This window comes from Bos mutus, chromosome 17, assembly GCF_027580195.1.
Source record: "Bos mutus isolate GX-2022 chromosome 17, NWIPB_WYAK_1.1, whole genome shotgun sequence".
NCBI lineage: Eukaryota > Metazoa > Chordata > Mammalia > Artiodactyla > Bovidae > Bos > Bos mutus.
The window spans coordinates 1305114-1328524 of record NC_091633.1 but is presented as its reverse complement, the minus strand read 5'-3'; the positions used below and the strand labels follow the sequence as shown (position 1 = coordinate 1328524).

At 62.7% G+C, this 23411-nt stretch overlaps 2 protein-coding genes across 2 annotated transcripts in view; one reads left to right on the top strand and one right to left on the bottom strand.

Annotated features, from left to right (window-relative positions):
- Window positions 1-611: 611 nt before the first annotated feature.
- RSPH14 (radial spoke head 14 homolog) overlaps window positions 612-23411 on the top strand; it is a 48747-nt gene continuing 25947 nt past the window's right edge. The window contains exons 1-4 of the mRNA XM_005907339.2: window positions 612-658; window positions 1934-2195; window positions 3736-3838; window positions 6402-6520. Of these exons, the coding sequence (XP_005907401.1) occupies window positions 1997-2195; window positions 3736-3838; window positions 6402-6520 (421 nt within the window). The 5' untranslated portion in view covers window positions 612-658; window positions 1934-1996. The remainder of the gene's footprint in view (window positions 659-1933; window positions 2196-3735; window positions 3839-6401; window positions 6521-23411) is intronic.
- GNAZ (G protein subunit alpha z) overlaps window positions 11799-23411 on the bottom strand; it is a 30379-nt gene continuing 18766 nt past the window's right edge. Inside the window, exon 3 of the mRNA XM_070385744.1 lies at window positions 11799-13487. Within this exon, the coding sequence (XP_070241845.1) occupies window positions 13143-13487 (345 nt within the window). The 3' untranslated portion in view covers window positions 11799-13142. The remainder of the gene's footprint in view (window positions 13488-23411) is intronic.

Genomic DNA, 23411 nt, shown 5'->3' with positions numbered 1-23411 from the left:
GCAGCAAAGAGTTAGCATCTGGGGGAGTAAGAGCCCAGCATGGCTGGAGGAAGCCATCACCCAGGGCCTCCAGTGGCAGGCCAGGAGTCCGGACTCTGTCCTGAGACCAGCGGGGAGCCCTGGGAGGGTTTGGTGGAGGTGACGGCTCAGTCTGGCTTGCTTTCAAGAATAACTGTTCCTGCCAGCAGTGCGTTGAGCCCACTGCAGGGTCCGACCTGCGTCCTCACGAGCCAGTCAGCTTGCCGAGGAAGGAGCCGATGCTAGGGCTAAGCAGTCCCGGGATCAGGCCTTTGTGATTCCGGGAAAGCTGCAGAACCTCTATGATGCTTGTCCGTAAAATAAGAGAATGCATCACCTCCCGGGCTTATGCTGAGAATTAAAGGCGTGCCAAGTGCCCAGTACAGAAAAAGGCGCACACAGTCACTTGCCTTCCCTTCTGCATTACGAACAAAGCTGAGCCCGCCTTTGTTCTCCCAACAGTAACCCGGAAAACAGCACCAACCCCACTTTACAGCCAGCCCTGGCCTGGGGCTGTTCGCGCCTGCGCGGTGGGCGGCCGGTGCCTGGAAAGCTGTCCAGCGGACGCCGCCCAGGGTCGCCTGGCAACCGGGTTGCCTGGCAACGGGCGAGTGCTACAGAAACTCACACGCTGAGGCAGGTGAGCCGGCGGCCGCAGACTGGGGGTCCCGGGGACAGGGGCTCCCCCAGACTCACCCAGGCCCGATCAACAGGGCCCGTGCCCCTTGGAGGGCGGCAGGCGCCCAGCGTTTCCTGCCCGGGGAGCCTCGATCCCAAATAGCCGGGTCCCACCTCCTCTTCCATCCCCACCTCCTCGCCTCCTTCCCTAATTACCTGCTGCCAGGAATCGAGAGTCCAGTTCACCACCTCTCTTAGTGGGGTGGATTCGCACAGGGCTGGGGCTTGTCACTGCCAACGCAGTCACAACCACCATCCGCATAATAACAATGGCAGCCAAAGTATCTACGCCCTGGTGAGCTATGCTCCATTCTCAGCGAATATGCCAACTCTGGGCGGGGCTGGGGGGCTGGGGGTGGGATATTAGCCTCTCCCTTTCCAGCTGCTTGTTAAGGGCCATCCATTGGCTTGGGTCTGGAGCCCATTTTTAACTACTCAGCCACACTGCTTACAGTTGCTCCAAGTGTGTGCGTAATAAAAAAATAAGTCACACTTTAACCTTGATTCCGTTCTCTGTGGATGTGCTGGAGGCATCCGACTGTGGGTCCCTGATGGGCGAATGTCCCAGACCTGGATTAGGACATTGGCTCCTAGCCTAGCTCATGACCTCCAAGGCTCCTTGTCCTGAAACCTCAATTTCCTCCCGGGTCATAGCACTCCCCGCCTCCTCCTGGGGGAGCTGAGTTGCATATTAGGTATTGCTGGCACAAGATAAGCTCTAAATGGAGCTGTTCGATCACTGTTTGCTTGTTTGGCTTAGTTTGTCTTTTTCCTTTTTTAAATTCATTTTCATTGGAGTACACTCAGTTTACAACGCTGTGTTCGTTTCTGCTGTACAGCAAATGAATCAGTTATACACGTATCCACTTTTTTAGATTCTTTTCTCATATAGGTCATTACAGAGTATTGAGTAAACTTCCCTGTGCCACACAGCGCGACCTTAGTTATCTGTTTTATATACAGTGGTGCGTGTATGTCAGTCCCAATCTCCCAATTTACCCACTGCCTGCCCCCCCCCCCGACCCAGTTGGCTTTTTCCAATGCCTCTGTCCTGAGGCCCAATCTATGTAGTTATCGGCAGAACCCTGAAGTTTGCGGTCTGGGCTGCCACTTACCTTTGCTGTGACCTTGAACAAATTCCTTCACTGCTCCTAGTCTCCGTTTGCTCATCTGTAAAATGGGAGTAAAACAATGCCAGATCACAGTAGCAATGACGACGACGTCTGGGTTCTTTTAGCCAGCAGTCTCCTTGCAGCTTCGCTCTGAAAGCTCCAGAGTCTCCCTGAGCAGGCGCGGGACGATGGCGGATGCCAAGATCTCCATGTACCTGCCCCCCAACGTCAACCCTACTCAGGCTGCCATTGCCTACGGCTGCCGCGCGCTGCCCAAGCTGAATGAGGAGCTGCAGTCGGATGACCTGCTGACGAGGCAGCAAGCTCTCATGGCTCTGTGTGACCTCATGCATGACCCCGAGCACGTCTACACAGCCATTAGCATCGGTGAAGCGTGTCGCAGCCCAAGGGACCACGACTGGGGTCTGGATGGACAGCCGCAGAGCGGCTGGAGGCGAGGGGGGGCGTGGGTGGGGGGAGCTGACCTGGCCCCTTCACAGCAGCCCTCCCAACTGGTCAGTCGGTCCTCAGCTGGACGCCCCAGTAGTCAGGCCATCTTGCCAGGACTCAGCCCGGTGGCCACACATTCTCCAAAGAGGCCTGTTTATCTGTCTCATTCAGAAGGTTGTCACAGAAGCTAGGCGCTAGCCCTACTGAAGCCACCCGGAGGTGGCGACCTCTGTCCATTTTCTCCCACATTCCTAATTACTCATATATAGGGGGCTTCCCTGGTGGCTCAGTGGTAAAGAATCCACCTGCCAGTGCAGGAGATGTGGGTTTGATCCCTGGAGAAGGAAATAGCAACCCACTCCGTGTTCTTGCTTGGGAAATCCCATGGACAGAGGAGCCTGGCAGTCCATGGGGTCGCAAAGAGCTGGACCCCACTTAGTGACGAGACAACAATTAGCCACATAAGAGCTAAGTTGACATGAGTGGCCCAGTCGCAGCTACTCCAGATGAGGTCCACAGTGCGTGATCTGCCGCTTCTCCCACTGGCCTTACTTATCCGAAGGGCTAGTTTAATCCCATGGAGAAGGCAATGGCACCCCACTCCAGTACTCTTGCCTGGAAAATCCCATGGACGGAGGAGGCTGGTGGGCTGCAGTCCATGGGGTCGCTAAGAGTCGGACACGACTGAGCGACTTCCCTTTCACTTTTCACTTTCATGCACTGGAGAAGGAAATGGCAACCCACTCCAGTGTTCTTGCCTGGAGAATCCCAGGGACGGGGGAGCCTGGTGGGCTGCCCGTCTATGGGGTCACACAGAGTCGGACACGACTGAAATAGCAGCAGCAGCAGCAGCAGTTTAATCCCAGAGGTGGCAGCAGTGGTCCCAACCTGGCCTCGGAGGCTGGGTGGAGCTTGGGTAATAAAGGCTGTGACTTAGTGAGCCCGACTCCGGGCCGGAACCACGACGAGCGCGTGCACGCCCGTGTTTATCTCAGTCCTCGTGGCACTGGCCCGGCGAGGGAAGGAGCCTCCTCAACAGAAGAAACGGAGTCTCAGCGAGAAGGACTATGAGGCCAGGGGGTGCCCCATAAAAAGGCAGGGTTTCTAGGTGCTCGAGCTGGCGTGCCACGGCGTAACCCTTTCAAGGGTACACAACAGCTGGGGACAAGCTGGAATTTGACCTCCGGTCTCTCCAAATAAAAGCGGTTTTTTGAACCCCGGGGAGGACCAGGGTGGCACCAGCAAGAGGCATGCACAGAAATCGGGGGGGGTGGAGACCGGGTCCCCGGGGTGAGCCTTTCTGGCACCCAGAGGCCCCAGCAGTGACTCTGAAGCACTCGGTCGCCCACCCGGCGTCCCCGCACCCGCAAACAGCAGAGCCCTGGTGCTCTTGACCCCGACATCGGCGCGCCCATCGACTTCTGGGTAGGCTGGTGTCTGAGCCTGGAGGACATTCGTTGGTCCCTCTGCCCCGCAGGCTGCCTGGAGAGCCTGAAAGCCTTGCTGAAGGACACCAACGACCTCGTACGCATCAAGACCACCGAGGTGCTGTGCATCATGGCCACCCACAACGTGGGCAGGTGAGCCTCGTGCCCTGGGTCCCTGCCTGCGCTGAACCTGCCGCCCCCCCGGATCCACACGAGGGGAATACATGAGTGTGGGGGCCTGGTCCCCGGTCACCGTGGGGAGTTACAGCTTACGGAGCTGACTTACCGTCGGGGAGACTCGGGGTGGACACCCAGGCGCTGAGAGAAGAGGCCTAGACACCTCACTCGGGGCGCAGAGAAGGGTCCGGCCACGTGGGGGACCCCCGTGACCTCCTTCTCCCGGAACGAGGCTGACGTCAGGCCGAGCACAGCTGGGCACTTCCTGTGTGCCGACCTGGGCCAGGCCTCACACCGAGCTCTCTCTTAGGCCCGACCGCAGCCTGGAGACCCTCACCAGGCGTGACCGGGCCTGCAGTTAGGCGGCTAATCAAATAGAATGGCTAAAAAGCCAGAAGCGGGAGAAAAGCCGGGAAAGAGGGACTTCCCTGGTGGCCCAGCATTTCAGCCTTCACCTTCCAGCGCGGTGGGTGCGGGGTTAGTCCCTGTTCGGGCGGCTGAGACCACACATGCCTGGTGTCCAAAACACCGAGACATAAAGCACAAGTCAGATCGTAACAAATCCAACCAAGATTTAAAAAATGGTCCACATTAAAAAAAAAAAAAGCCAGGACAGAAACCGTACATTCCCTCTCAACGCTCGGCCTTTGTGTAGAAACCGCACATTCCCTTTCAACGCTCGGCCTTTGCGTTTGCCGCCGTGTGACTTGGGGGACCTTGGTTCCCTGCAGCAGCAGTGCTGTGCGTGCACTCCACTGTGTCTGACTCTCGAGACCCCGTGGACGGCAGCGCACCAGGCTCCTCTGCCCGTGGGATTTCCCAGGCAAGAACACCGGGGTGGGTTGCCATTCCCCAAGGGGTCTTCCTGACCCAGGGATCAAACCTGCGTCTCCTGCGTCTCCTGGCAGGCGGGGTCTTTACTGCTGAGCCACCTGGGAAGCCCGACCACCACAGATCAAGCCTGTGCCCTCAGCAGTGAAAGCTCGGAGTCCCGACCACTGAACCATCAGGGGGTTCCCCAAACAGTTCATCTTAAGCCCAAACCCCTGAACGATTAGGCAGCCGCCAGTCCCTATGCCCAGCAGACCATGTTTCCTGTCATCTTTTCTGCTTAAACCACGCCTGTACCATCATGAATCAGTAGCTTCACTTCTTTAAAGTTAACCAAGAACTAAGACATTAATGAAGTAATCTGCAGGCCAGACCCTTCTAGAATCTTTACAGTCATCTCCCTACTGTTTCAGACGTTCATTTTTAAGTATTTCCAAAGCATTCAACTTTGTTTTCAAGAGGAAGTTTAAAAAAAAAAGAAACCCAGAAACTAACAACTCTTCTCTCATCGAATTGGCTCACATGCATGCTGAGTTGCTTCAGTCGTGTCTGACTCTTTGCGACCCCATGGACTGTAGCCCACAGGCTCCTCTGTCCTTGGGGATTCTCCAGGCAAGACTCCTGGAGTGGGATACCATGCCCTCCTCCAGAGCAATCTCCCCATCTTCCCCACCCAGGGATCGAACCCGAGCCTCCTCTGACTCCTGCATTGCATGTGGGTTCTTTTCCGCTGAGCCGTCGGGAAAGCCCTTCAATGGGCTTACCTGATAGTTAATGAACGTATGTCATTATAATGACAAGCACAACAGGCTTGTGTGGGTTTTGAGGGATGGGCCTGCCCTGGACGGAGGACAGGTGTGTGTCCGGCAGGTGGAGAGAGGCTCAGTTAGCCCAGCCCAGTGCTCAGGGAGGTTGGCCTCTGGCTTCTGTCGCCCAGAGTCCTCCACCACCACTCAGGTACACTGGATTCCAGGGCCACTGCAGCCTCTGCCTTCTCCTCAGAGGCTGCAGGGATGCAGTCTGTCCCAGCCGGCCCAGGCTCAGGCTCCAGGGAGGCGGGGGGGTGGTGCGGACCCCCTGCCTCTAGGTTCTTACTGGGTCCTCTCCGGGCACAGCCTTCAGTTCAGTTCAGCTCAGTCACTCAGTTGTGTCCGACTCTGCGACCCCGTGGACTGCAGCATGCCAGGCCTCCCTGTCCATCACCAGCTCCTGGAGTTTGCTCAAACTCATGTCCATTGAGTCCGTGATGCCATCCAACCATCTCATCCTCTGTCGTCCCATTCTCCTGCCTTCAACCTTGCCCAGCTTCAGGGTCTTTTCCAATGAGTCAGCTCTTTACATCAGGTGGCCAAAGTATTGGAGTTTCAGCTTTAGCATCAGTCCTTCCAATGAACACCCAGGACTGATCTCCTTTAGGATGGACTGGTTGGATCTCCTTGTAGTCCATGGGACTCTCAAGAGTCTTCTCCAACACCACAGTGCAGAAGCATCAATTCTTTGGTGCTCAGCTTTCTTTATAGTCCAACGCTCAGATCCATACATGACCACTGGAAAAACCATAGCCTTGACTTAGACGGACCTTTGTTGGAAAAGTAATGTCTCTGCTTTTTAACATGCGGTCTAGGTTGGTCATAACCTTCCTTCCAAGGAGAAAGCGTCTTTTAATTTCATCCCTTGGCCGTGTCTAAATCTGACTTTTCTTCCCCAGAGAGGGCTTTCTGGAGCACAATGTCATCCAAGCCCTGTCCTTCCTGCTGAGCGACGCGCAGCCAGCCTGCCGGGAGAACCTCTACACGGCTTTCAAGCACCTGGCCCAGCTGCCTGCAGGTAAGCCCGCCATGGGCGCGGGCGGCCCGGGGGCGCTTCCCCCGACAGGCACCTGCTGTGCTGATCACAGCTTAGAGCACGTCATGCTTTTACTGAGACACAACATACCTGTTAAATGGGGCTTCCCTGGTGGCTCAGACGGTAAAGCATCTGCCTACAGTGTGGGAGACCTGGGTTCGATCCCTGGGTCGGGAAGATCCTCTGGAGAAGGAAACGGCAACCCACTCCAGTACTCTTGCCTGGAAAGTCCCATGGACGGAGGAGCCTGGTGGGCTACAGTCTGTGGGGTCGCGAAGAGTCGGACATGACTGAGGGACTTCACATTCACTTTTCACCTTCATGCCTGTTAAAAAGGCCCACGTTGTACATGAACGCTTGATTAACTTGTACCAAGTGAGCCTGCCACTTCTGGGCACCGCTGCTACCCAGATCAAGACACGTGCCAAGGGTCTACTCCCAGAAGTCACCGCCCCTCACCCAAAGGTCGACACTTCAATCTGTCTCTAGTTCAGAGGCCGTAGGTTGATCTGTGCTACTTTAAACTTTGCATGGGGCTTCCGTGGTGGCTCGGACAGGAAAGGATCTGCCTGCAATGCAGGAGACCCAGGTTCGATCCCTGGGTCGGGAAGATCCTCTGGAGGGGGAATGGCCACCCACGCCAGAATTCTGGCCTGGAGCAGGTGGACACAGTCTGCAGGATTCTGTCTCTGGCTTCTGTGTCTCTGTTGTGCGGTCGTGTGTGGCTGGTTTTTGCCCGTTTGCGGTGCAGTGTGGTATTCACACTATATGAGTGTTATTTGTCCCTTCTGTTGCCCGCGTGGGTTTTCGTTGAGAACGTATGAATTGTTTCTGGTGTGTGGCAGCCGAGAATACAGCGGCCGCTAACAGTCTTACCTGTCTTTCGACGGACACGCGTATGCGTTTCTTTTGGGATCCGCCCTGCAGAGAACCGCTGAGCGCAGGACAACTGACGTCCAGCTTTAGAAGGTCGTAGGAGTGATGTCCTAAACGAGTTTCGCCAACATGCGCCCCCACCAGTCGTGCGAGGGAGCCCCGGGCGGCCCGTGCCGTGCCCACACGGGCTCTTTGAGCTGAGCTGGCGGGTGCGTGGCTGTGTCTCACTTTGGTTTTCGCTTGTTTCTCCCTGGCGACGAGAGCCCCGTAAACACCCTCTTCTGAGAAGCACCAGAGTGCGTTTTTAAGGACGGAAGATACCACCCCTGGGTCACCATCCCTCCAGCTGACCACTTCTGCTAATCCAATGAGAGTCCAGGGTCACCACCACCCGCTGACCGCGACTAGAGGGTGGGGATTCGTGTCAGAGTTGACACGACCCGGCACGTGACGCAGTGAGCATTTGTAAATGAGGGGCTCGTTCCGAGAGGCAGGAGGCCAGGCCTTGGAGGGAGGGCCTTAAGCCTGACCCAGGCCTTAAGATGTCAGGCACCAGGAGTCAGACAGGCCAGGTCCGTCTGCTCTCCCCTGGAGCCCCGCGTGCCCCGGGACAGGCTGTCTCCTTGTGGGGAAGGGAGGCTGATGGGACCTGTCCCCACCTCGGACGCCCGCAGTGAGGACCAGGTGGGGCCCTCCCTGAACCCGGGCCCAGAGACAAATGGCCAAGGGAACCAGTCAGTACAGAGGGGCCGGCTGAACAGAGCGGAGCCCCGGGGCTTCAACTGCGGCCGGCGGGGACCACGCCCTCCTGCAGCTGGGCTGGGCTGGGCACGCCAGGCCGGAGGGCACAACCCCGGGGGTCTTTTTAAAAAGTCCGCTCTGGGACGTCCCTGGGGGTCCAGTGGTTAAGAACCTGCCGTGCAATCCGGGGGACTTTTGTTTCCATGCCTGGTTGGGGAGTTAAGATCACACGTGCCGTGGAGCAGTGAAGCCCACGCGTGTAACTAGAGTCTGTGCGCCACACCTACCACCCAACGTGGCGGAATAAACACACAAGTCAAAGACCACCCTGCCCCCGACCCCGGCCCACGTCTTCCTGAAACACCCCTTGGCTAGCTTCTCCTAGGCGACCATGCTCGAGGGCCTCTGGGAGATCGGGGCGTCTCCAGGAGGAACCAGTTCTGGGGCCGAGCTTCACCTTTGCTCTCTGTGCCGGGGCACCCCAGCTCGGGGTGTGGAGACAGGGGATTTGCCGTTCTCACCCGGGACTCTTAAAATTACTGTGACCTCTGTGAGCATTTGGGGGAACAGAGAGGCGATGATAACGAACATCAGGAACCACCACCAGCTTCGCTGAATCTTAACATCCAACCGCCCTTCACATTTGCTTGAGATTTCTGCTGAAAAAGTACAGTACCCTGTGAACCGCAACACCGCCCCCACCCAGCATCACCCTCCTGTCCGCCCTCCCCGGAGCCACCGAGGGTGGGCTACTACACCCGCAACACACGTCTCTGCATATTACCACGGTCGTAATTATATACATTGGGCTTCCCTCGCGGCTCAGCTGGTAAAGAATCCACCTGCAATGTGGGAGACCTGGGTTCGATCCCTGGGTTGGGGAAGGAAATGGCTACCCGCTCTAGCATTCTGGCCTGGAGAATTCCATGAACCGTACAAGGGTTGCAAAGAGTCGGACACGACTGAGCGACTTTCACTATCATGAATTATATATAGATCTTGCCTCACCTGATTTAAAAGCTGTATATAGGTGGATCTTGCTGTACGCGTCTGCCTGGTACTTTCTACACCGAATGCCATGACTATCGATGTGTCGATAGTCATGTATCGATGTGGGATGTATCGATGTGTGTCACGGGCTCTATTTCCTGATTGTAACCTCCGCCTGCCCATCCCGTGTTGGAACCTACAGTTACATTCAGTAAACTCACCCCAGCTTGGCTGACCTTGCGTGTGCTGGTTTCCCCTGGGGATGGTGTCTTGGGGCTGCAGATCCAGTCGCTTCTCAGCGTTCCTGTCCCAGCCGGGAGGGCCGGGCGTGCCCCCTTATTGCAGGGTGCTGGCTGCATAGCCTTAGCCATCGCTGACTGTGGCTCTGCAGAGGTCCCCAGGCTGGCAGAGGGGCGTCTTCTCTCCAGCCAGAGCCTCTCGGGAGCCCGAGTCCATCTGTCGACTTGTTTTCTTTGTGTCTCATCGATTCCAGGGAGTGTTTCATTTCTCCCAGATTCTACCCTCAGCTGGCCACACACAGTGCAAACACCATGTTCCAGGCAGTCTGATAGATTTCCACTGTTTGTTCATTTGAATAAAGTCACTTTTTATTTAATAAAACAGCAGTTTTTCATTTGAATGGTAGTGAGCGTCCATCAATCTTTTCCTTTGTGGCTTTTGATGGGGGGTGCCATTTAAGACTTTGGCGCTAAGAGCTCATGGAGGCATTCTGTCACATTTTCTTCTAAAAGTTGAGAAAGAGTTTTGCTTTTCACACTCAGCTTGAGAAGGGACCCGGGGTGGATTTCTGTTCTGAAGCCAAAAGTCCCTTACCAGCCCAACACTGTCTTCCTACCTTCAATAAGCAAGCGCTGTATGGCCTCCTGCAAATTTTTCTGAAATTCACAGGGGCTAGGCTCTCCCGGAGAGCAGGGAGGCCAGAGTTTCACCCTTTATCTCAGGATTTCCTGGGCTCTGCTCAGCCTCTGTGACCCGCCCAGAGGGAGGCCTGGGACACTCTGGGGAGGGTCGGCAGCAGGCGGTGCGCAGCTTGGACGGAGAGGGGGGGAGGGACACGGCGCGTGGCGGGCGCCCCCGGAGGACCTTCTGGGGCCCCTGAGCGCCGGCCTGGGGGGCCGTGTCCCGGGCGTGTCCTCGCTGGGGCCAGTGTTGGGAGGGTTTGAGTGGGCCAGGGCAGCTGTTTCTGGTACCCCTCCCCGCAGTGGCCGGCAGGGGGCGCCGCAGGACCGGCCACCGCAGCGCGGGCGGCTCCGCTTTGCGGGGCCCCGAGTGACCAGCGGCCGCCCCCCGTGCGGACACAGCCCGGGAAGCGCTCTCGCCACCCCCCTCCCCGGCCCTCTCCTCTGGCGGCAGGGGCGGGGGGCGGGCTTTCCTGGAGTCCCTCCTTGGGGCCAGACAGCGATGGGGGGCTGCGTCCAGGGGAGCGCGGGGGTGGGGTTTGCGGGCGTCCTCATCCGGACAGCCCGGGGGCAGCACACGCCCCCGGCCCCCCGGACTCAGCCGCGGCCCCAGGGGACCCTCTCCCCGCTCAGGGCCGCCCTCCTTCAGCTCCAGCCCCCTGTCCCAGCTCCCGCACTGCTAAGCGTGGGCCTCTCTGCACCGCAGCTCGTGCCTTCCCGGAAGGAGGCGGCTCCATCCTCGCAAACGCCCCAGCCCTGTCTGCCCGGCGGAGGGGACTTCCGAGGCCCCGGGGGTGGGTCTTGGGCCCCCTCAGCACAGGGATCAGCTGGTCAGAGGAGGAACTGAGCAAATAAAAGGTGGGGGTGGGGAAGCCAGGGGGCTGTCGCAGGGAATCCTGTTTCTGCCTTCAACGCATCAGGGCAGGAGGCAGACGCCTTGTTTCCCTCCAGCTGTGTGCTTTTAGTTAAAGACGCTCGCGGTGAGCTAACGGCTCCTATCCCAGCTGGCGTGAAAGCACAGAATAAGCCTGCAGAGCGGGTTCCGCTGCTTGGGGATGAGCAGGGGCCCTGCGCCACCGTGTCTGCATCCCTCCCTCGGGGCTTTGGCTGGGTCCTGGGTTTGAGACGGTGCTCTGGGGTGGCTCCGTGCACCCCTCCCCCCGGGCTCCTGCCGCAGCCGTTCGGGGGCAAAGCTGAGCAAAGACCCAGGCCTTGGGAAGCACTGGCCCTCGGCCCCCTCTCTGCCCCCCCTGGAGAGGATGGCTCCGCCGCCCCCGCCCCCGACCTTGGGAACGTTCCCATCCTCTGTCAAATGGGTCGCCACTGACACCCCGAGCACCCCGCCCAGTGAGGATGAACTTCCCTGAGGAGCGTTTCCCACCCTCGGCGACGCTGCTCCCCACCCTGGCGAGGCAGCCAGCGCTGGGCCGGGGACCCTGCTCCGTACGCCAGCCCGCCCTGCAGGGATGACTCTGACCCTGGACACGGTGTCTTTGGGGCAGAGGGGGTCCAGGTGATGAGCAGCTTGGGCTGGAGCCCCACTGTCTCCAACTGCAGCACCTCAGGACACACAGGCGGGCGGGCCTCCGCCTCCGTTGGGCTTGTTGGTTCTTGACGTTCATCTCCAGACGGTTTTTCTAAAGGCGTGCAGGAAGTGGGCAGAGAAGAGGGACCTGGGCATGGCCACCGTCCCCCCGACCCCGCGCCGCACACAGAGCACTCGGGGACGAGGCCTGGCTCATTCAGGGAATTTTATTTTCATAAAGGAGACGATCTCGGACTTTCGCGCTATCCCCCGGCTCCTTGCGCCCCCTTCGACAGTCCTCGGCTGTGACTCTGGGCACTGACCTCGGGCTCGGGGTCCCGAACAAGGGCCCAGAGGGGTTCCGCCCGGCGAGGGCTCTGCGGGCAGCCCTCGGCCGGGGCCGTCCACGTGGCGGGGGGTAGCCCCGCGGGCAGGAAGGGCCCCCCTCAGGCGGCCGAGCCTTCACAGGAGGCCGGCTGCCCCTCGGGCCTCCCGTCCCTTCACACGCGGAGAAGCCACAGGTCATTTCCCGTTTTAAACACCGAGACGCCAAGCTACTGCTCATCCGCTCCCGCGGTGAAGGGCCTTCTGTGAACACAGCACGTTTATTTTCTGAAAGAAAAACGAAGCGGAGGCCGCACCAGGGACAGGGGACGCTGCACGGGCGTATGTACAACGCGGCCCCGAGGCTACCGCCGGGCAGACGGACAGATGCGTCCGGTGACGACTTTGACACTCAGCAAGCCAAGACACGAGAAGGGCCACCCGGAGTGGGGGGGAGAAAAAATAGGTTTTGAAAATCTGCGTTTAAAAAAGAATACTCAACTGCATTGGAAATTTTCTGTATCTCTGCGAAACACCACGAGATTTGGCCCAAAAAAAAAAAAAGGATATCAGAGGAGAAAAACCAGGGTTTGGTTTTATAAAACGTCCAACTCGTAGGAGAAAAGCGGGAACCCAGCGGGCCGCGCCACGCGGGTCACCGTGTGGCTTTGCTGCATGGTCCCCAAGCGCGTTAAAAAGGGCGGTGAGTGGCCGGAGGGCTAGTCAGTGCTGTGGCCGGCCTGGTGCCCCGTGCCCACGTGGGCGGCACGGCCCCGGCTCTGGGTCTCCTCCCGGGGAGTTGGCCGCCCGGCCCTGTGGTCCCCCGGCACGGAGCGGGCCGTGCCAGGAAGGCAGAGTGACGTGGCGGGAGGGTCTGGGGGTTGGGGGGGCCGGACTTGGCGACAGCTCCTCAAGCCTTCATGGGACCTCGGCCAGGCGAGGGGCCTGCCCGTCTGCAGAGAGAGTGTGTGTATGCGTGTGTGTGCACGCGCGCAAGTGTGTCTACCTACCTAGCAACCTATCCGTATATAGTCGTGTTTGCAGAGACGAGGGGGCGGGGGGGGGGGCTGGGGCACGCTCCAGCCCCCACCCCCGTCTTCCGCCCCGGGCTGGTCCTCCGCCTCGCCGCGGCCCCGCCGGCCCCCACCCCCGCCTCGCCGCGGCCCCGCCGGCCCCCACCCCCGTCTTCCGCCCCGGGCTGGTCCCCGCCTCGCCGCGGCGCCGGCCCTCAGCAGAGGCCGATGTACTTGAGGTTGTTCTGGATGATGACGTCGGTCACGGCGTCGAACACGAACTGGATGTTGCCGGTGTCGGTGGCGCAGGTGAAGTGCGAGTAGATCTCCTTGGTCTCCTTGTTGCGGTTCAGGTCCTCGAACTGCCGCTGGATGTAGACGGCGGCCTCCTCGTAGGTGTTCTGGCCGCTGTACTCGGGGAAGCACACGGTCAGCGGGATGCGGCGGATCTTCTGTGCCAGCAGGTCCTTCTTGTTCAGGAAGAGGATGAGGGACGTGCTGACGAACCAGTTGTTGTTGCAGATGGAGTCGAAGAGGCGCAGGCTCTCGGCCATCCGGCTCTGGGGGGAGGGGGTGGGGGGGGCGGTCAGCAGAGCCGGGCCCCAGCAGGCCCCACGCCCGCACAGCCCCCCCGGGGGTCACTGACTGCGAGCCTTCGGGGCTGCCGGCCGGGGACCCGCCCCCACAGGCCAGGCCCTGCCTCCCATGCAGGACCGTCCTCGCCACACCCCTCTGCAGGGAGCTCGTGGTCAGCCCCGCCTGCTGGGGGTGGGCCAGCCAGGAGCCTCCATCCTGCCAGGTGTCAGGCCTCACGGGAGTCTGTGACATGCGGGTCCTCTGTTCCTAAAAGGCTCCAGGGCGGAGCTGGGCCAGCCCAGCCCCTGCTGGCTGCGTGCTCACCTGGTGCCACACACAGGAGCCCTCCGCCGCCCCCAGGAGGTGAGGACGGCCCCCCGGAGGCCCCGTGACTGCAGTGTGGCCCCGGGGGCCCCTTCCACCTCCCCAAGAGGACCAAGGATATGCTGCAGCCTGCAGGCTCTCGAGGAGCCCAGGGCCCTCACCTGCTCCTCCCCACCCCCCACGACTGATCACCTTGCTTCTAAAGGGACGCCTGCGGGTGGTGAGCTGCCCTGTGTTTTAAGGTGAATAAGATGAGTGTCCGGAAGGCAGGGCCAGCCTAGAGCTGAGCCATTAGATGAAGGACTGTTCTGAGCACGCACAATGAACAGGGACGCTCTGCTGACCACCCTTGACCTTATCATCCCATCCTGCAGACGAAGAAACCAAGGCAGAGAAATGTGCTCCAAGTCCCCAGGCCAGGAGCTCGAGGCTCGCTGACCCTCCGGGGCAGACGCGCAGAGCTGCTGGCCCCAGGGTGGGGTGCCCAGGGGCGCCCATGAAGCCCTCCCTCATCTCCCAGAGGCCTGGCCCTCTCAGACGAACAGGGTCTGATGGCATCAGTGCTGACAAGGCATCCCTCCCCACCGCCCCCTCACCACAGAGACACGGACCTGCGCTCCACCTGGGAGGCTGGTCTTTCAAACCCTTCCTGTGCTTTCATTAGAAAGAGCCTGGTCTCAGGTCTTGGGGACGGTGTGTGTTTGGGGGGTGATCATGTGTGTGTGTTGGGGGTGATCGTGTGTGTTGGGGGATGATCGTGTGTGTTGGGGGGTGATTGTGTGTGTGTGTATTTGGGGGGTGACCATGTGTGTGTGTTGGGGGTGATCGTGTGTGTTGGGGGGTGATCGTGTGTGTGTGTGTGTTTGGGGGGTGATCGTATGTGTGTGTTGGGGGTGATCGTGTGTGTTGGGGGATGATCGTGTGTGTTGGGTGATTGCGTGTGTGTGTGTTTGGGGGGTGATCATGTGTGTGTGTTGGGGGTGATCGTGTGTGTTGGGGGTGATCGTGTGCGTTGGGGGATGATCGTGTGCGTTGGGGGTGATTGTGTGTGTTTGGGGGGTGATCACGTGTGTGTGTTGGGGGTGATCGTGTGTGTTGGGGGTGATCGTGTGTGTTGGGGAGTGATCGTGTGTGTGTGTTGGGGGGGTGATCATGTGTGTGTGTGTTGGGGGGTGATCATGTGTGTGTGTTGGGGGTGATCACGTGTGTTGGGGGTGATCGTGTGTGTTGGGGGGTGATCGTGTCTGTTGGGGGATGATCGTGTGTGTTGGGGGGTGATCGTGTGTGTGTGTGTTGGGGGGGTGATCATGTGTGTGTTTTGGGGGTGATCATGTGTGTTGGGGGGTGATCGTGTGTGTTGGGGGTGACTGTGTGTGTGTGTGTTTGGGGGGTGATCATGTGTGTGTGTTGGGGGATGATCATGTGTGTTGGGGGATGATCATGTGTGTTGGGGGATGATGGTGTGTGTTGCGGGGTGATTGTGTGTGTTGGGGGATGATCGTGTGTGTTGGGGGGTGATCATGTGTGTTGGGGGATGATCGTGTGTGTTGGGGGGTGATTGTGTGTTTGGGGGGTGATCATGTGTGTTGGGGGTGACTGTGTGTGTGTGTGTGTTTGGGGGGTGATCATGTGTGTGTGTTGGGGGATGATCATGTGTGTTGGGGGATAATCATGTGTGTTGGGGGATGATGGTGTGTGTTGCGGGGTGATTGTGTGTGTTGGGGGATGATCGTATGTGTTGGGGGGTGATCATGTGTGTTGGGGGGTGATCGTGTGTGTTGGGGGAGTGACCGTGGTTATGTGTGTGTGTTGGGGGGGGCGATCCTTCTGCAGACAGAAGCAGGATGCCGGCCCCCAGCGTGTCTGAGAGCAGGATGGAGTCCCCCTCGCCGAGGCTGGTGGTCCAGGAAACCACCTGCCACTGGGTGGCAACGAGTGCTAATGGATTCCTGGAAGCCGCGTGGAAAGGACCAGCGGCGGAGCTGTCTGTCATTTCGCCGGAATGATGTCTTAATCAGGGTGCTCCCGACCCCAGATCTCACACGTACGATAAACAACAGATGTGGCCAGAGGCACGTATTCACCAAGCACTGAGCGCACACTCGCTGAGCAGGTCTCTGGTTTCGGGCAGGTGCCAAAGCCCAGAGACCGGAGGCCAAGTGGCCGGGGGGGCCCTGTGTGTGGCGGGGCTCCAGGGTGGGCGGGCCAATGCTAGGCAGGGGCAGCAGCTGTTTGGATATCCAGGCATCTGGGCCCTGCTGGGTCACCGGTGTGGGGAGACAGGCAGCTCCTGCGTCCAGCTCGCCTGCCGAGGGGTCACTCGGGACTCTGCTGGTCTGCCCTGCAATGCTGGGGGATGGGACCCCATTGGCACGAGTGCAGTCTGACCAGCCCCTGGGCAGGAGGGAATGGGGGCCCGCCCACCCGCACAGGGAGAGTACCTCCCTGATCAGCTCACAGTGTCTCTGGCCTCTGGGGGGCGGGGGGGGCATGGAGGAGGACCAGGGCATGCGGGCCACTGGCCACCTGTCCATGGGGGCCCCCAGCACCTCCTCCCACCCCTACAGCCCCTCCAGGGGCCCCTAGAAACCCCGGCCCGTCAGCATCTCCGCACCCTCTGCCACTTGAGCTGGCTTCCCTCACGCCTCCTCAGCCTCCCCGGGCAGCCGGCACCCCACTCTGCCAGCCTCCCCCTGTGCTTTGGGCCCGCCGCACCCCTGGGAAAGGGGGCTCTGTCGGCCGCCCTCCTCCAGAGGTTGGGGGCGGAACGGGACCCCTATGGGAAGCTGAGAGGCCCCGCGCCAGGCACCAGGGCCAGCAGCAGCCATCATGCGCTGACTTGGAGACCAAGGCCAGACGTCCTGGGACGGGGGGCCCTGGTGGCCAGGATGGGGCGGCGGGCAGGCCAAGCAGGGCGGAGGCCCCAGGTAGCGGGGTGCGGCCTGGCACTCACTCAGCTCCTTGGGGCCCAGCACAAGGTCCTGGCCCAGAAGGGCCCCAGTCTGCCTGCTGCAGGACCAGCCTGGGGTGTTTGTTCTTGGGAGCCGTGAACCCGGCTTTTCACGCAGGGAGGCTGGGCTGCAGGCATGAATGAGCTCCATTCACCACAGTGCCAGGCTCTGAGGGCGCCGAGGGCGGGGGCCGCCAGTGGGGATGCCTGGCGGCACCCGGCTCAGTGGGCCGAGTGGGCAGGGTCCATCCGGGGCTGGACGTCAGGTGGCACCGGCCGTCCACGGGATGTGAGGGCGCTGCTGGCCGCAGGCCCGTCGGGGGCGCCCATGCTCAGCGTGGCACTGACCGCCCCCTCCTCCATGGCCTGCAAGGAGCTGAGGCCCAGACAGCCCTGTGCCCTGGGTGGGAGGAGCCCCCCGGGACCTCCCTGGCCCACCCTGAGCCCTGCTGCATGGGTCTCCTCCGCTGAGGACAGGGCAAGTGGACCCCAGCCTCACACCCCATCTGTCCCGAGGTGCTGGCAGGGGCGCCGGCGGGGGGGACCCGTGTAAGCTGCACCTGCAGCTGCAGAGACAGGCTTGTCACCCAAGAGGGGGCTGCAGCCTGTGGCTGAGTGGGCTGTGTCGTCTCCATGCAAAGCTGCAGAAAAATCTAGCAAGCCTGGGGTGCCGGGGGGCCCTGCTGGGAGGCTGTGGGTTGGGGGGGGCAGGCAGAGGCTGCACTTGGGGCGCCCCTGGCCCTGGGCTCCACAGGAAAGGGACCGGGCCCAGATCACAGGCTGCCTGGCAGCTTGAAGCCCTGGGTTCCCCCCGACCCATTCCTGCCCCCACCCCCCACATCCACTAAAGGTCCTCAGCCTCTGCCGTGTGCTTCCCTTTGGGATCTAGTTGTCGTGAGTCAGAGGCGGGGTGTGCTCAGAGGTGCAGGGCCCGCTTGTGGCTACAGCCCTCAGGCTGAGGGGCGCAGGCGGGAGGGCCCCCTGGGGACAGGGAGGAGGCGGCCAGAGGCAGAGGCTGGAGGCCTGGGGCAGCGACTCAGACCTCCACTCCCGGGGATCGCGCCCCTCGTGGACGAGTCCGTGGGAGGGCAGGGCCCGTGAGCCTGGCTCACCCCGGCAAGCACGCAGTCACTACCGCCCTGTGTAGACGGGTAGGGGGGCAGGCGTGGTCCTGGTCGGCCTGCCCACAGGGGGCCTGGGAACGCCTGTGGCCCCTCGGGCCCTTCCCACCGCCAAGTCTCTGCCACTAGGGCGACTGAGCGCGGTCCTGCCGTTTCCACGGCAACTGGGGAGGCAGCTCCACCCTCAGCCTTGCACAGCGTCGCAGACCCAGACCCTCAGGCTGGACCAGGCGGCCCTCTGGGAGGGGCACGGAGGACCGGGCTGGCTGGTGGCCAGGCGACACTGTCCACCGCCGTCTACTTGCTGGCAGCCAGGGAGAGCACCTCGGGGTTCAGGAGACCTCACGGCCCCCCGGGGCATGGGGCAGGGAAGGGGGCGGTCTTTCTGGGGACCTGCTGCTGGTGGGCGGGGGACGGGGCGGTTACCGCAGGGCGCCCTGTGGCTGGGCCTCGCTCTTCCCCGCGGCCCCCATTTACACCATGTGGGGGCTGGGCTGAGGCCCCTCTGCCCCAGGGAGAGCCTCTGACAGCCGGAGCCACCTGCGGTCCCCGCCGGCCCCCACCCTAAACCCTGCTCTGGGCGCCTGGGGAAAAGAGCTGGACGACTGGGTTGCGTCCAGGCTGATCGAGTCAGTGCTGCCCACGTGTTCCTCCCGCAGGGCTGGGCGCCGGCTGCCCCGGACCCAGGACTGGGTTAGCGAGGCTGATGGGCGCGGGAGCCCCACAATGCCCGGGGCTGGTCTGCGGGGATGGCTGGAAGCCACGGTCGGCGCGGAGGCAGCGGGGCAAGCGGGCTACCCGCTGCTTCTCCTTCTGTCTGAATCCGCGAGCCCTCGAGGTGCCCTGGCCCTCGACCCCTTGGGCTCCCAGGGCCGAGTCGGCACGGTCCTGCCCAGGGTCGGTGCTATGGCCCCAGGATCCGACTCCATGACTCCGTGTGCCCTCCGCCAGGGCCCTGACCCTCCCCCAGCACCTGCCGCCCCCTGCAGACAGGCAGCCCCAGGTCCGGGTCAGGGGTCAGGGGTCAGAGTGGGGGTCAGTGAGCAGCACTGGGATCAGCACTCGGGGGGGGGATGTGCGTCTCTCACCCGCACCTCCCGGGTACTCACGGCCCTCGGACTCCACGCCCAGGGACCAGAAGCCGGCTCAGCAAAGGGCCCAGCCTGCCCCCACCCCAGGGGGTGGCTCCCTGCATCCCGGGCGGGCGGGGGTAGGCAGGGCGGGGGTGCTGGGCCCCACAGGCTTGGGGCCATCGACAGATGGGGCTTCGCGGGGGACGGGGGGGTGTTGTGTTCTGGAGGCCTGTCCCCTGCCCACCCTCCAGGAACAATTGTGAGGCTCGTGGTAACCGCGTGGCCAGGCCTGCCCCTTCAAACAGCAGTGCTGTTTAAACAAGATAACAGGCTGCGGAGAAGCTGTGCTCAGGCCCCGATGGCCCGAAAGCCGCCCCGAACGTGCCAGGAGCAGCAGAAGCTCAGCCTGGGGCAGCCTGCCGGACGCCCCTGCCTCCCCGCCCAGCGCCCCTCCCCAGGAGCAGGTCCCGGACGCCCCTGCCTCCCCGCCCAGCGCCCCTCCCCAGGAGCAGGTCCCGGACGCCCCTGCCTCCCCGCCCAGCGCCCCTCCCCAGGAGCAGGTCCCGGCGCGCCCTGCCTCCCAGGAGCCCCCCCCAGGAGGTCCCGGGCGCCCTGCCCACGGAGCAGGTCCCGGATCCCCGAGGCTGGGATGGGCCATCTGTGTTGAGGGGCTTAGAGGTCTGCATGAAGGTGCCCTCAGCCTCCCAGGGACCCCGGACCCTGGACAGGAAGGACCACAGCCTGGGTTCCACCGGGTACCTCAGGACAAGCGTGCTCAACCCTCCAAGGCCACGGCCACGCTGGCCTGGGGGTGCACTGCATCCTTGGGGGCCGGGCGGGGACAGCCCGCGGCCACGTGGGCACGCTGCGACCCCACTCTCAGGACCAACGCGGGGGCCCTGCCCACCTATGCAGCAGGAGTCGCGTGAGCGGCCGGCCCCCATGCCCCAGACACATGCATCTGTGCCCTGCTCTCACTGAACCTCAAAGACCGACGGGATCTCAGCCAGAAACGATGGCTCCCGAGCCCACGGGTGGCCGCAGAGCCCCGAGCAGGGGGCACGGGGACAGTGGGTGGCCCATAACTTCAGTAGCGCGGGTGGGGAATGAGTTAGGGTCGACCCCCAGAGTCCCAAGGCCATGCGTGGAGCACTTGCCCTAGCGGGCATGGAGCCCCCGTACGCTGCTCCTCGCCCTGCCCGGAGTCAGGCCCAGAGGAGGCAGGTGCTAGCCTCCACAGGGCCCAGGCTCTGCGTCTCACCTGCCTTCACCTCCCCCCGCCCCCAATGCCCCCCACCCTCGTCCTGCAGGGAGCACACCTCCTTCAAAGCCCCCGTCCTTCTAGGCTTCCGCTGAAACGAGACCTGCCTGCTACTTGTTTTCGTCTTAAACCTTGCCGGCTTGATCCACGTGCCCCCTCACTCCCTGACCGTCCGTCACTGATGAGAAATTAGCTGACGGCGGGATGCAGGTGTGGGCGGGCCTGGCCCACGCGCAGACCATCGCCGCTACCGCGGGAGGGCCGGCAGCTGCCCTGGGACCGGAAGGGGGACCCCGGGGGCCCAGCCCTCTTGCCTGATGCGGCCCTGACTCGGTCCATCAGGTGGGGCTCCTGCAGCCCCGGGCCACCCCTCCCCAAGCGAAAGCAGTGGGGGGAGACATCCCAGAGGGGAATCTCTTCCCCCGGCCGACAAGACGGTTTCAGAAGTGCTCACCCTTAGCAGGTACCCGGGTCATGACTGCCCAGCACTGGCTTCTCCATCAGCGTGGGTGCAGGGTGGGGCTGGGCCAGGGCCAGGGCCCTCAGCTCTGCCAAGAGACTGAGCAAAGTGACAGACCCTCTCCCGGGAAGGACGCCCACGTGTGGCCAAGGGCCTCCCGAGGACCCTGGGGCCATGGCAGGCCGGGCCTGGGAACGCTGATCCAGCCGGGGCAGCGGCCGGCGCTCTGCCCGGGAGGCTGGCACCGTGGCTGACCCCAGGCCCCGCCCCGCAAGGTGCTCCAAGCCCCACAGCCCCCTGCCCAGGGGGAGGCGAGGGGGTGAGGAAGCCAGGCGGGGCCCCGTGTCTGGTTTCCAAGCCACAGTCCCCCCGAGACAGACAAGACGCACGTGCCCTTCAGATGTCACCATCTTCCTGGTGGGTCCCTGAAACCTGCCCTCTCCAGCCGGGGCCCCCTGGATCACTCCCCGGGCCGTGTCGGTAAACAGTAGCGTGGCAGGAAGTGTCTGGGCCGTGGGGTCACAGCGGCTGTGCCTGGGGCCGGGCTGGACTTACACGCGGGGGCCCACCTGGGCCCTCCACAGCCCTCGGGAACGGTCTGCTCTCCCGCCCCGACGGGCTCCCGGCCCGTGTTCAGCAGAGTGCCCTGCCCTCCCTGGAGCCCCGCACGACCGCGGAGGGGCTGGGAGGCCCTGGGGGCAACAGGCCCTGTGCCGGGCCCCCTGGCCAGCCTGCTAGGTCTGGGCATCAGGGGAGCGCCCAGGGACAGTGCGGCCCAGCACCGCCTCCATCCCCGCCCGGGGTGGCCTCTGGCCTTGGCGATGCCGCACCGAGGGGCACTCGCAGCCTGACCCCGGCAGGCCTGAGCTGACTGCGGGGGGCGGGAGATGGCAGAATGGCCACCAATGGGCTTCGAGGCTCAGCTCGGTCACGCTGTGATGGGCTGGCCTTGGCCTTGGGGGGCGTCGTGCTGCGTGGGGGCCCAGCCCACCTGTGCGTCCAGCTCTCTAGTGTGAGAAAGAGGAAAGGAGGCGGCCTGAGGTTCCCACAGCCTTCCCAGCCAGCAGCCAGGCCAGGAGGAGGTCGTGGGGCTGTCCGGGATCTACGCTCCACTGCCTGGCGGTGTTCTCCATCCGAGCGCCAGCCCCAGAGCCCCAGGCCCCGCGGGCACCAGACATGGGCGCCGGGAACGGCAGACGTCAAAACTGGGTCCTGTCCCCGAGTTGCAGGCCTGTCGCCCAGCTTTGCGGGCAGGAAGGTGGGGCTGGACCCGCGTGTGGCCGAGGCCTGCCCTCCCGCCTCCCAGGGTCCCGTCCTCCGGCGGGTGAGCTGGAGGGGGCGGCCGCACAGGAAGCGCAGGCCGCCCGGCTGCTGTGCCAGTCTCCTCGGGCTGGCCACAGGAGCCTGGGCCTCCTCGGTCAGGACTGCTGGCAGGGTCGCTGGAGGGCAGCAGAGGTGTGCGGGGCTGCGGCCTGGGCGAGCCTCAGCGGGAACCTTAGGGCGGACCCCCGGGGCCCGCTGAGCTCGGCTCCGGATCTGAGGACCCGCAAGCTGAGAGGGTTCTCTGCCCTGAGGTCCTGCTGAGTGCAGACGCGCTGACATGTGTGTGGACAGAGCTGGGGGTTATGGAGGCCCGGCGGCAATGGCCACCCCAGAGACTGGGCTGTGGGCTGGAGTCCCCCGTGGGGCCTCCCAAACCCCTTGGTCGTACCTTGAAGGGCTGCCCCCAGCCTCCCCGTGACCCTGGCGAGCTTGGCAAGGGGGAGCCCCGGCCAGCACCCCCAGCTTCGCCCCAGGCCCTGCCTCCGATGTCAGGCCCTTCTGCCCGCACGCTGGTCTCTGGGGCAGGAGACCCCCCTGGCTGCTACTTGGGGCTGCCTCCCTGCCAAGCCCCACGGAAGCCAGTCTCAGCCTCCAGAGGCTGCGCCATGCAGTCCCCGCATGACCTCAGGGGAGGAAAGGGGGCTTGTCCTCAGGCCGGTGGGGGGAGGACCCCGGGGCTGGCCACGAACACGCTGACGGATGCAGCAGCGCCCCCAGCTCCCAGGTAGCCCCTCTGCACACAGCATCGGTTTCCCTGCCCCAGAGAGCGTGAACCGCTCTGGCAAAGGGCCGTCCCCCAGTGGGGCGAGCGTGAGCAGAAATGACGTGCACGGCCGCAGGCCCAGAGCAGGGGGCTGCTGAGGGGTCGGGGGCGGCCGGCCTGGCTCTACGAGGAGCCGGCAGCAAGCGCCGTTGTTCACTGAAGACTGAGCCTGCCGGGCAGGGACGTGGGGGAACCACTGCCTAGAGGAGGCGGGGGCCGCTTAACGTCCGCCTCGGGCGGGGGGTGGCCGTAGCATCTGCTGATGTCCGCAACATCACCGCTCTCACCTGGCTGATCTCAAGCTGCTAACGTGATGTCCACCAGTCTCAGAGGACAGGGGTGCAGTGTGGCGGGGCAGCCCTGCCTACACAGCCCAAGACCTGGCAAGAGGCTGACCCTGACCCGCCTGTGAGGCGGAGGGCCCCAGCCTCATATCCGAGAACACGTGGACACCCCCCGGCAGAGTCCACCAGGTCACACGGTGAAGGCAGAGCGACCAGGGGTGGAGGGGAAGGGTGGTGTATCCCTCCTGCCCTGCTGTGTCCAGTGATGGGCCTCGGAGGGTGGGCGGGGGGCCTCCAGGGTCATGGCAAGAGGCAACCACCGTGGAGGGGCGAGTCCACGAGGGCCCAG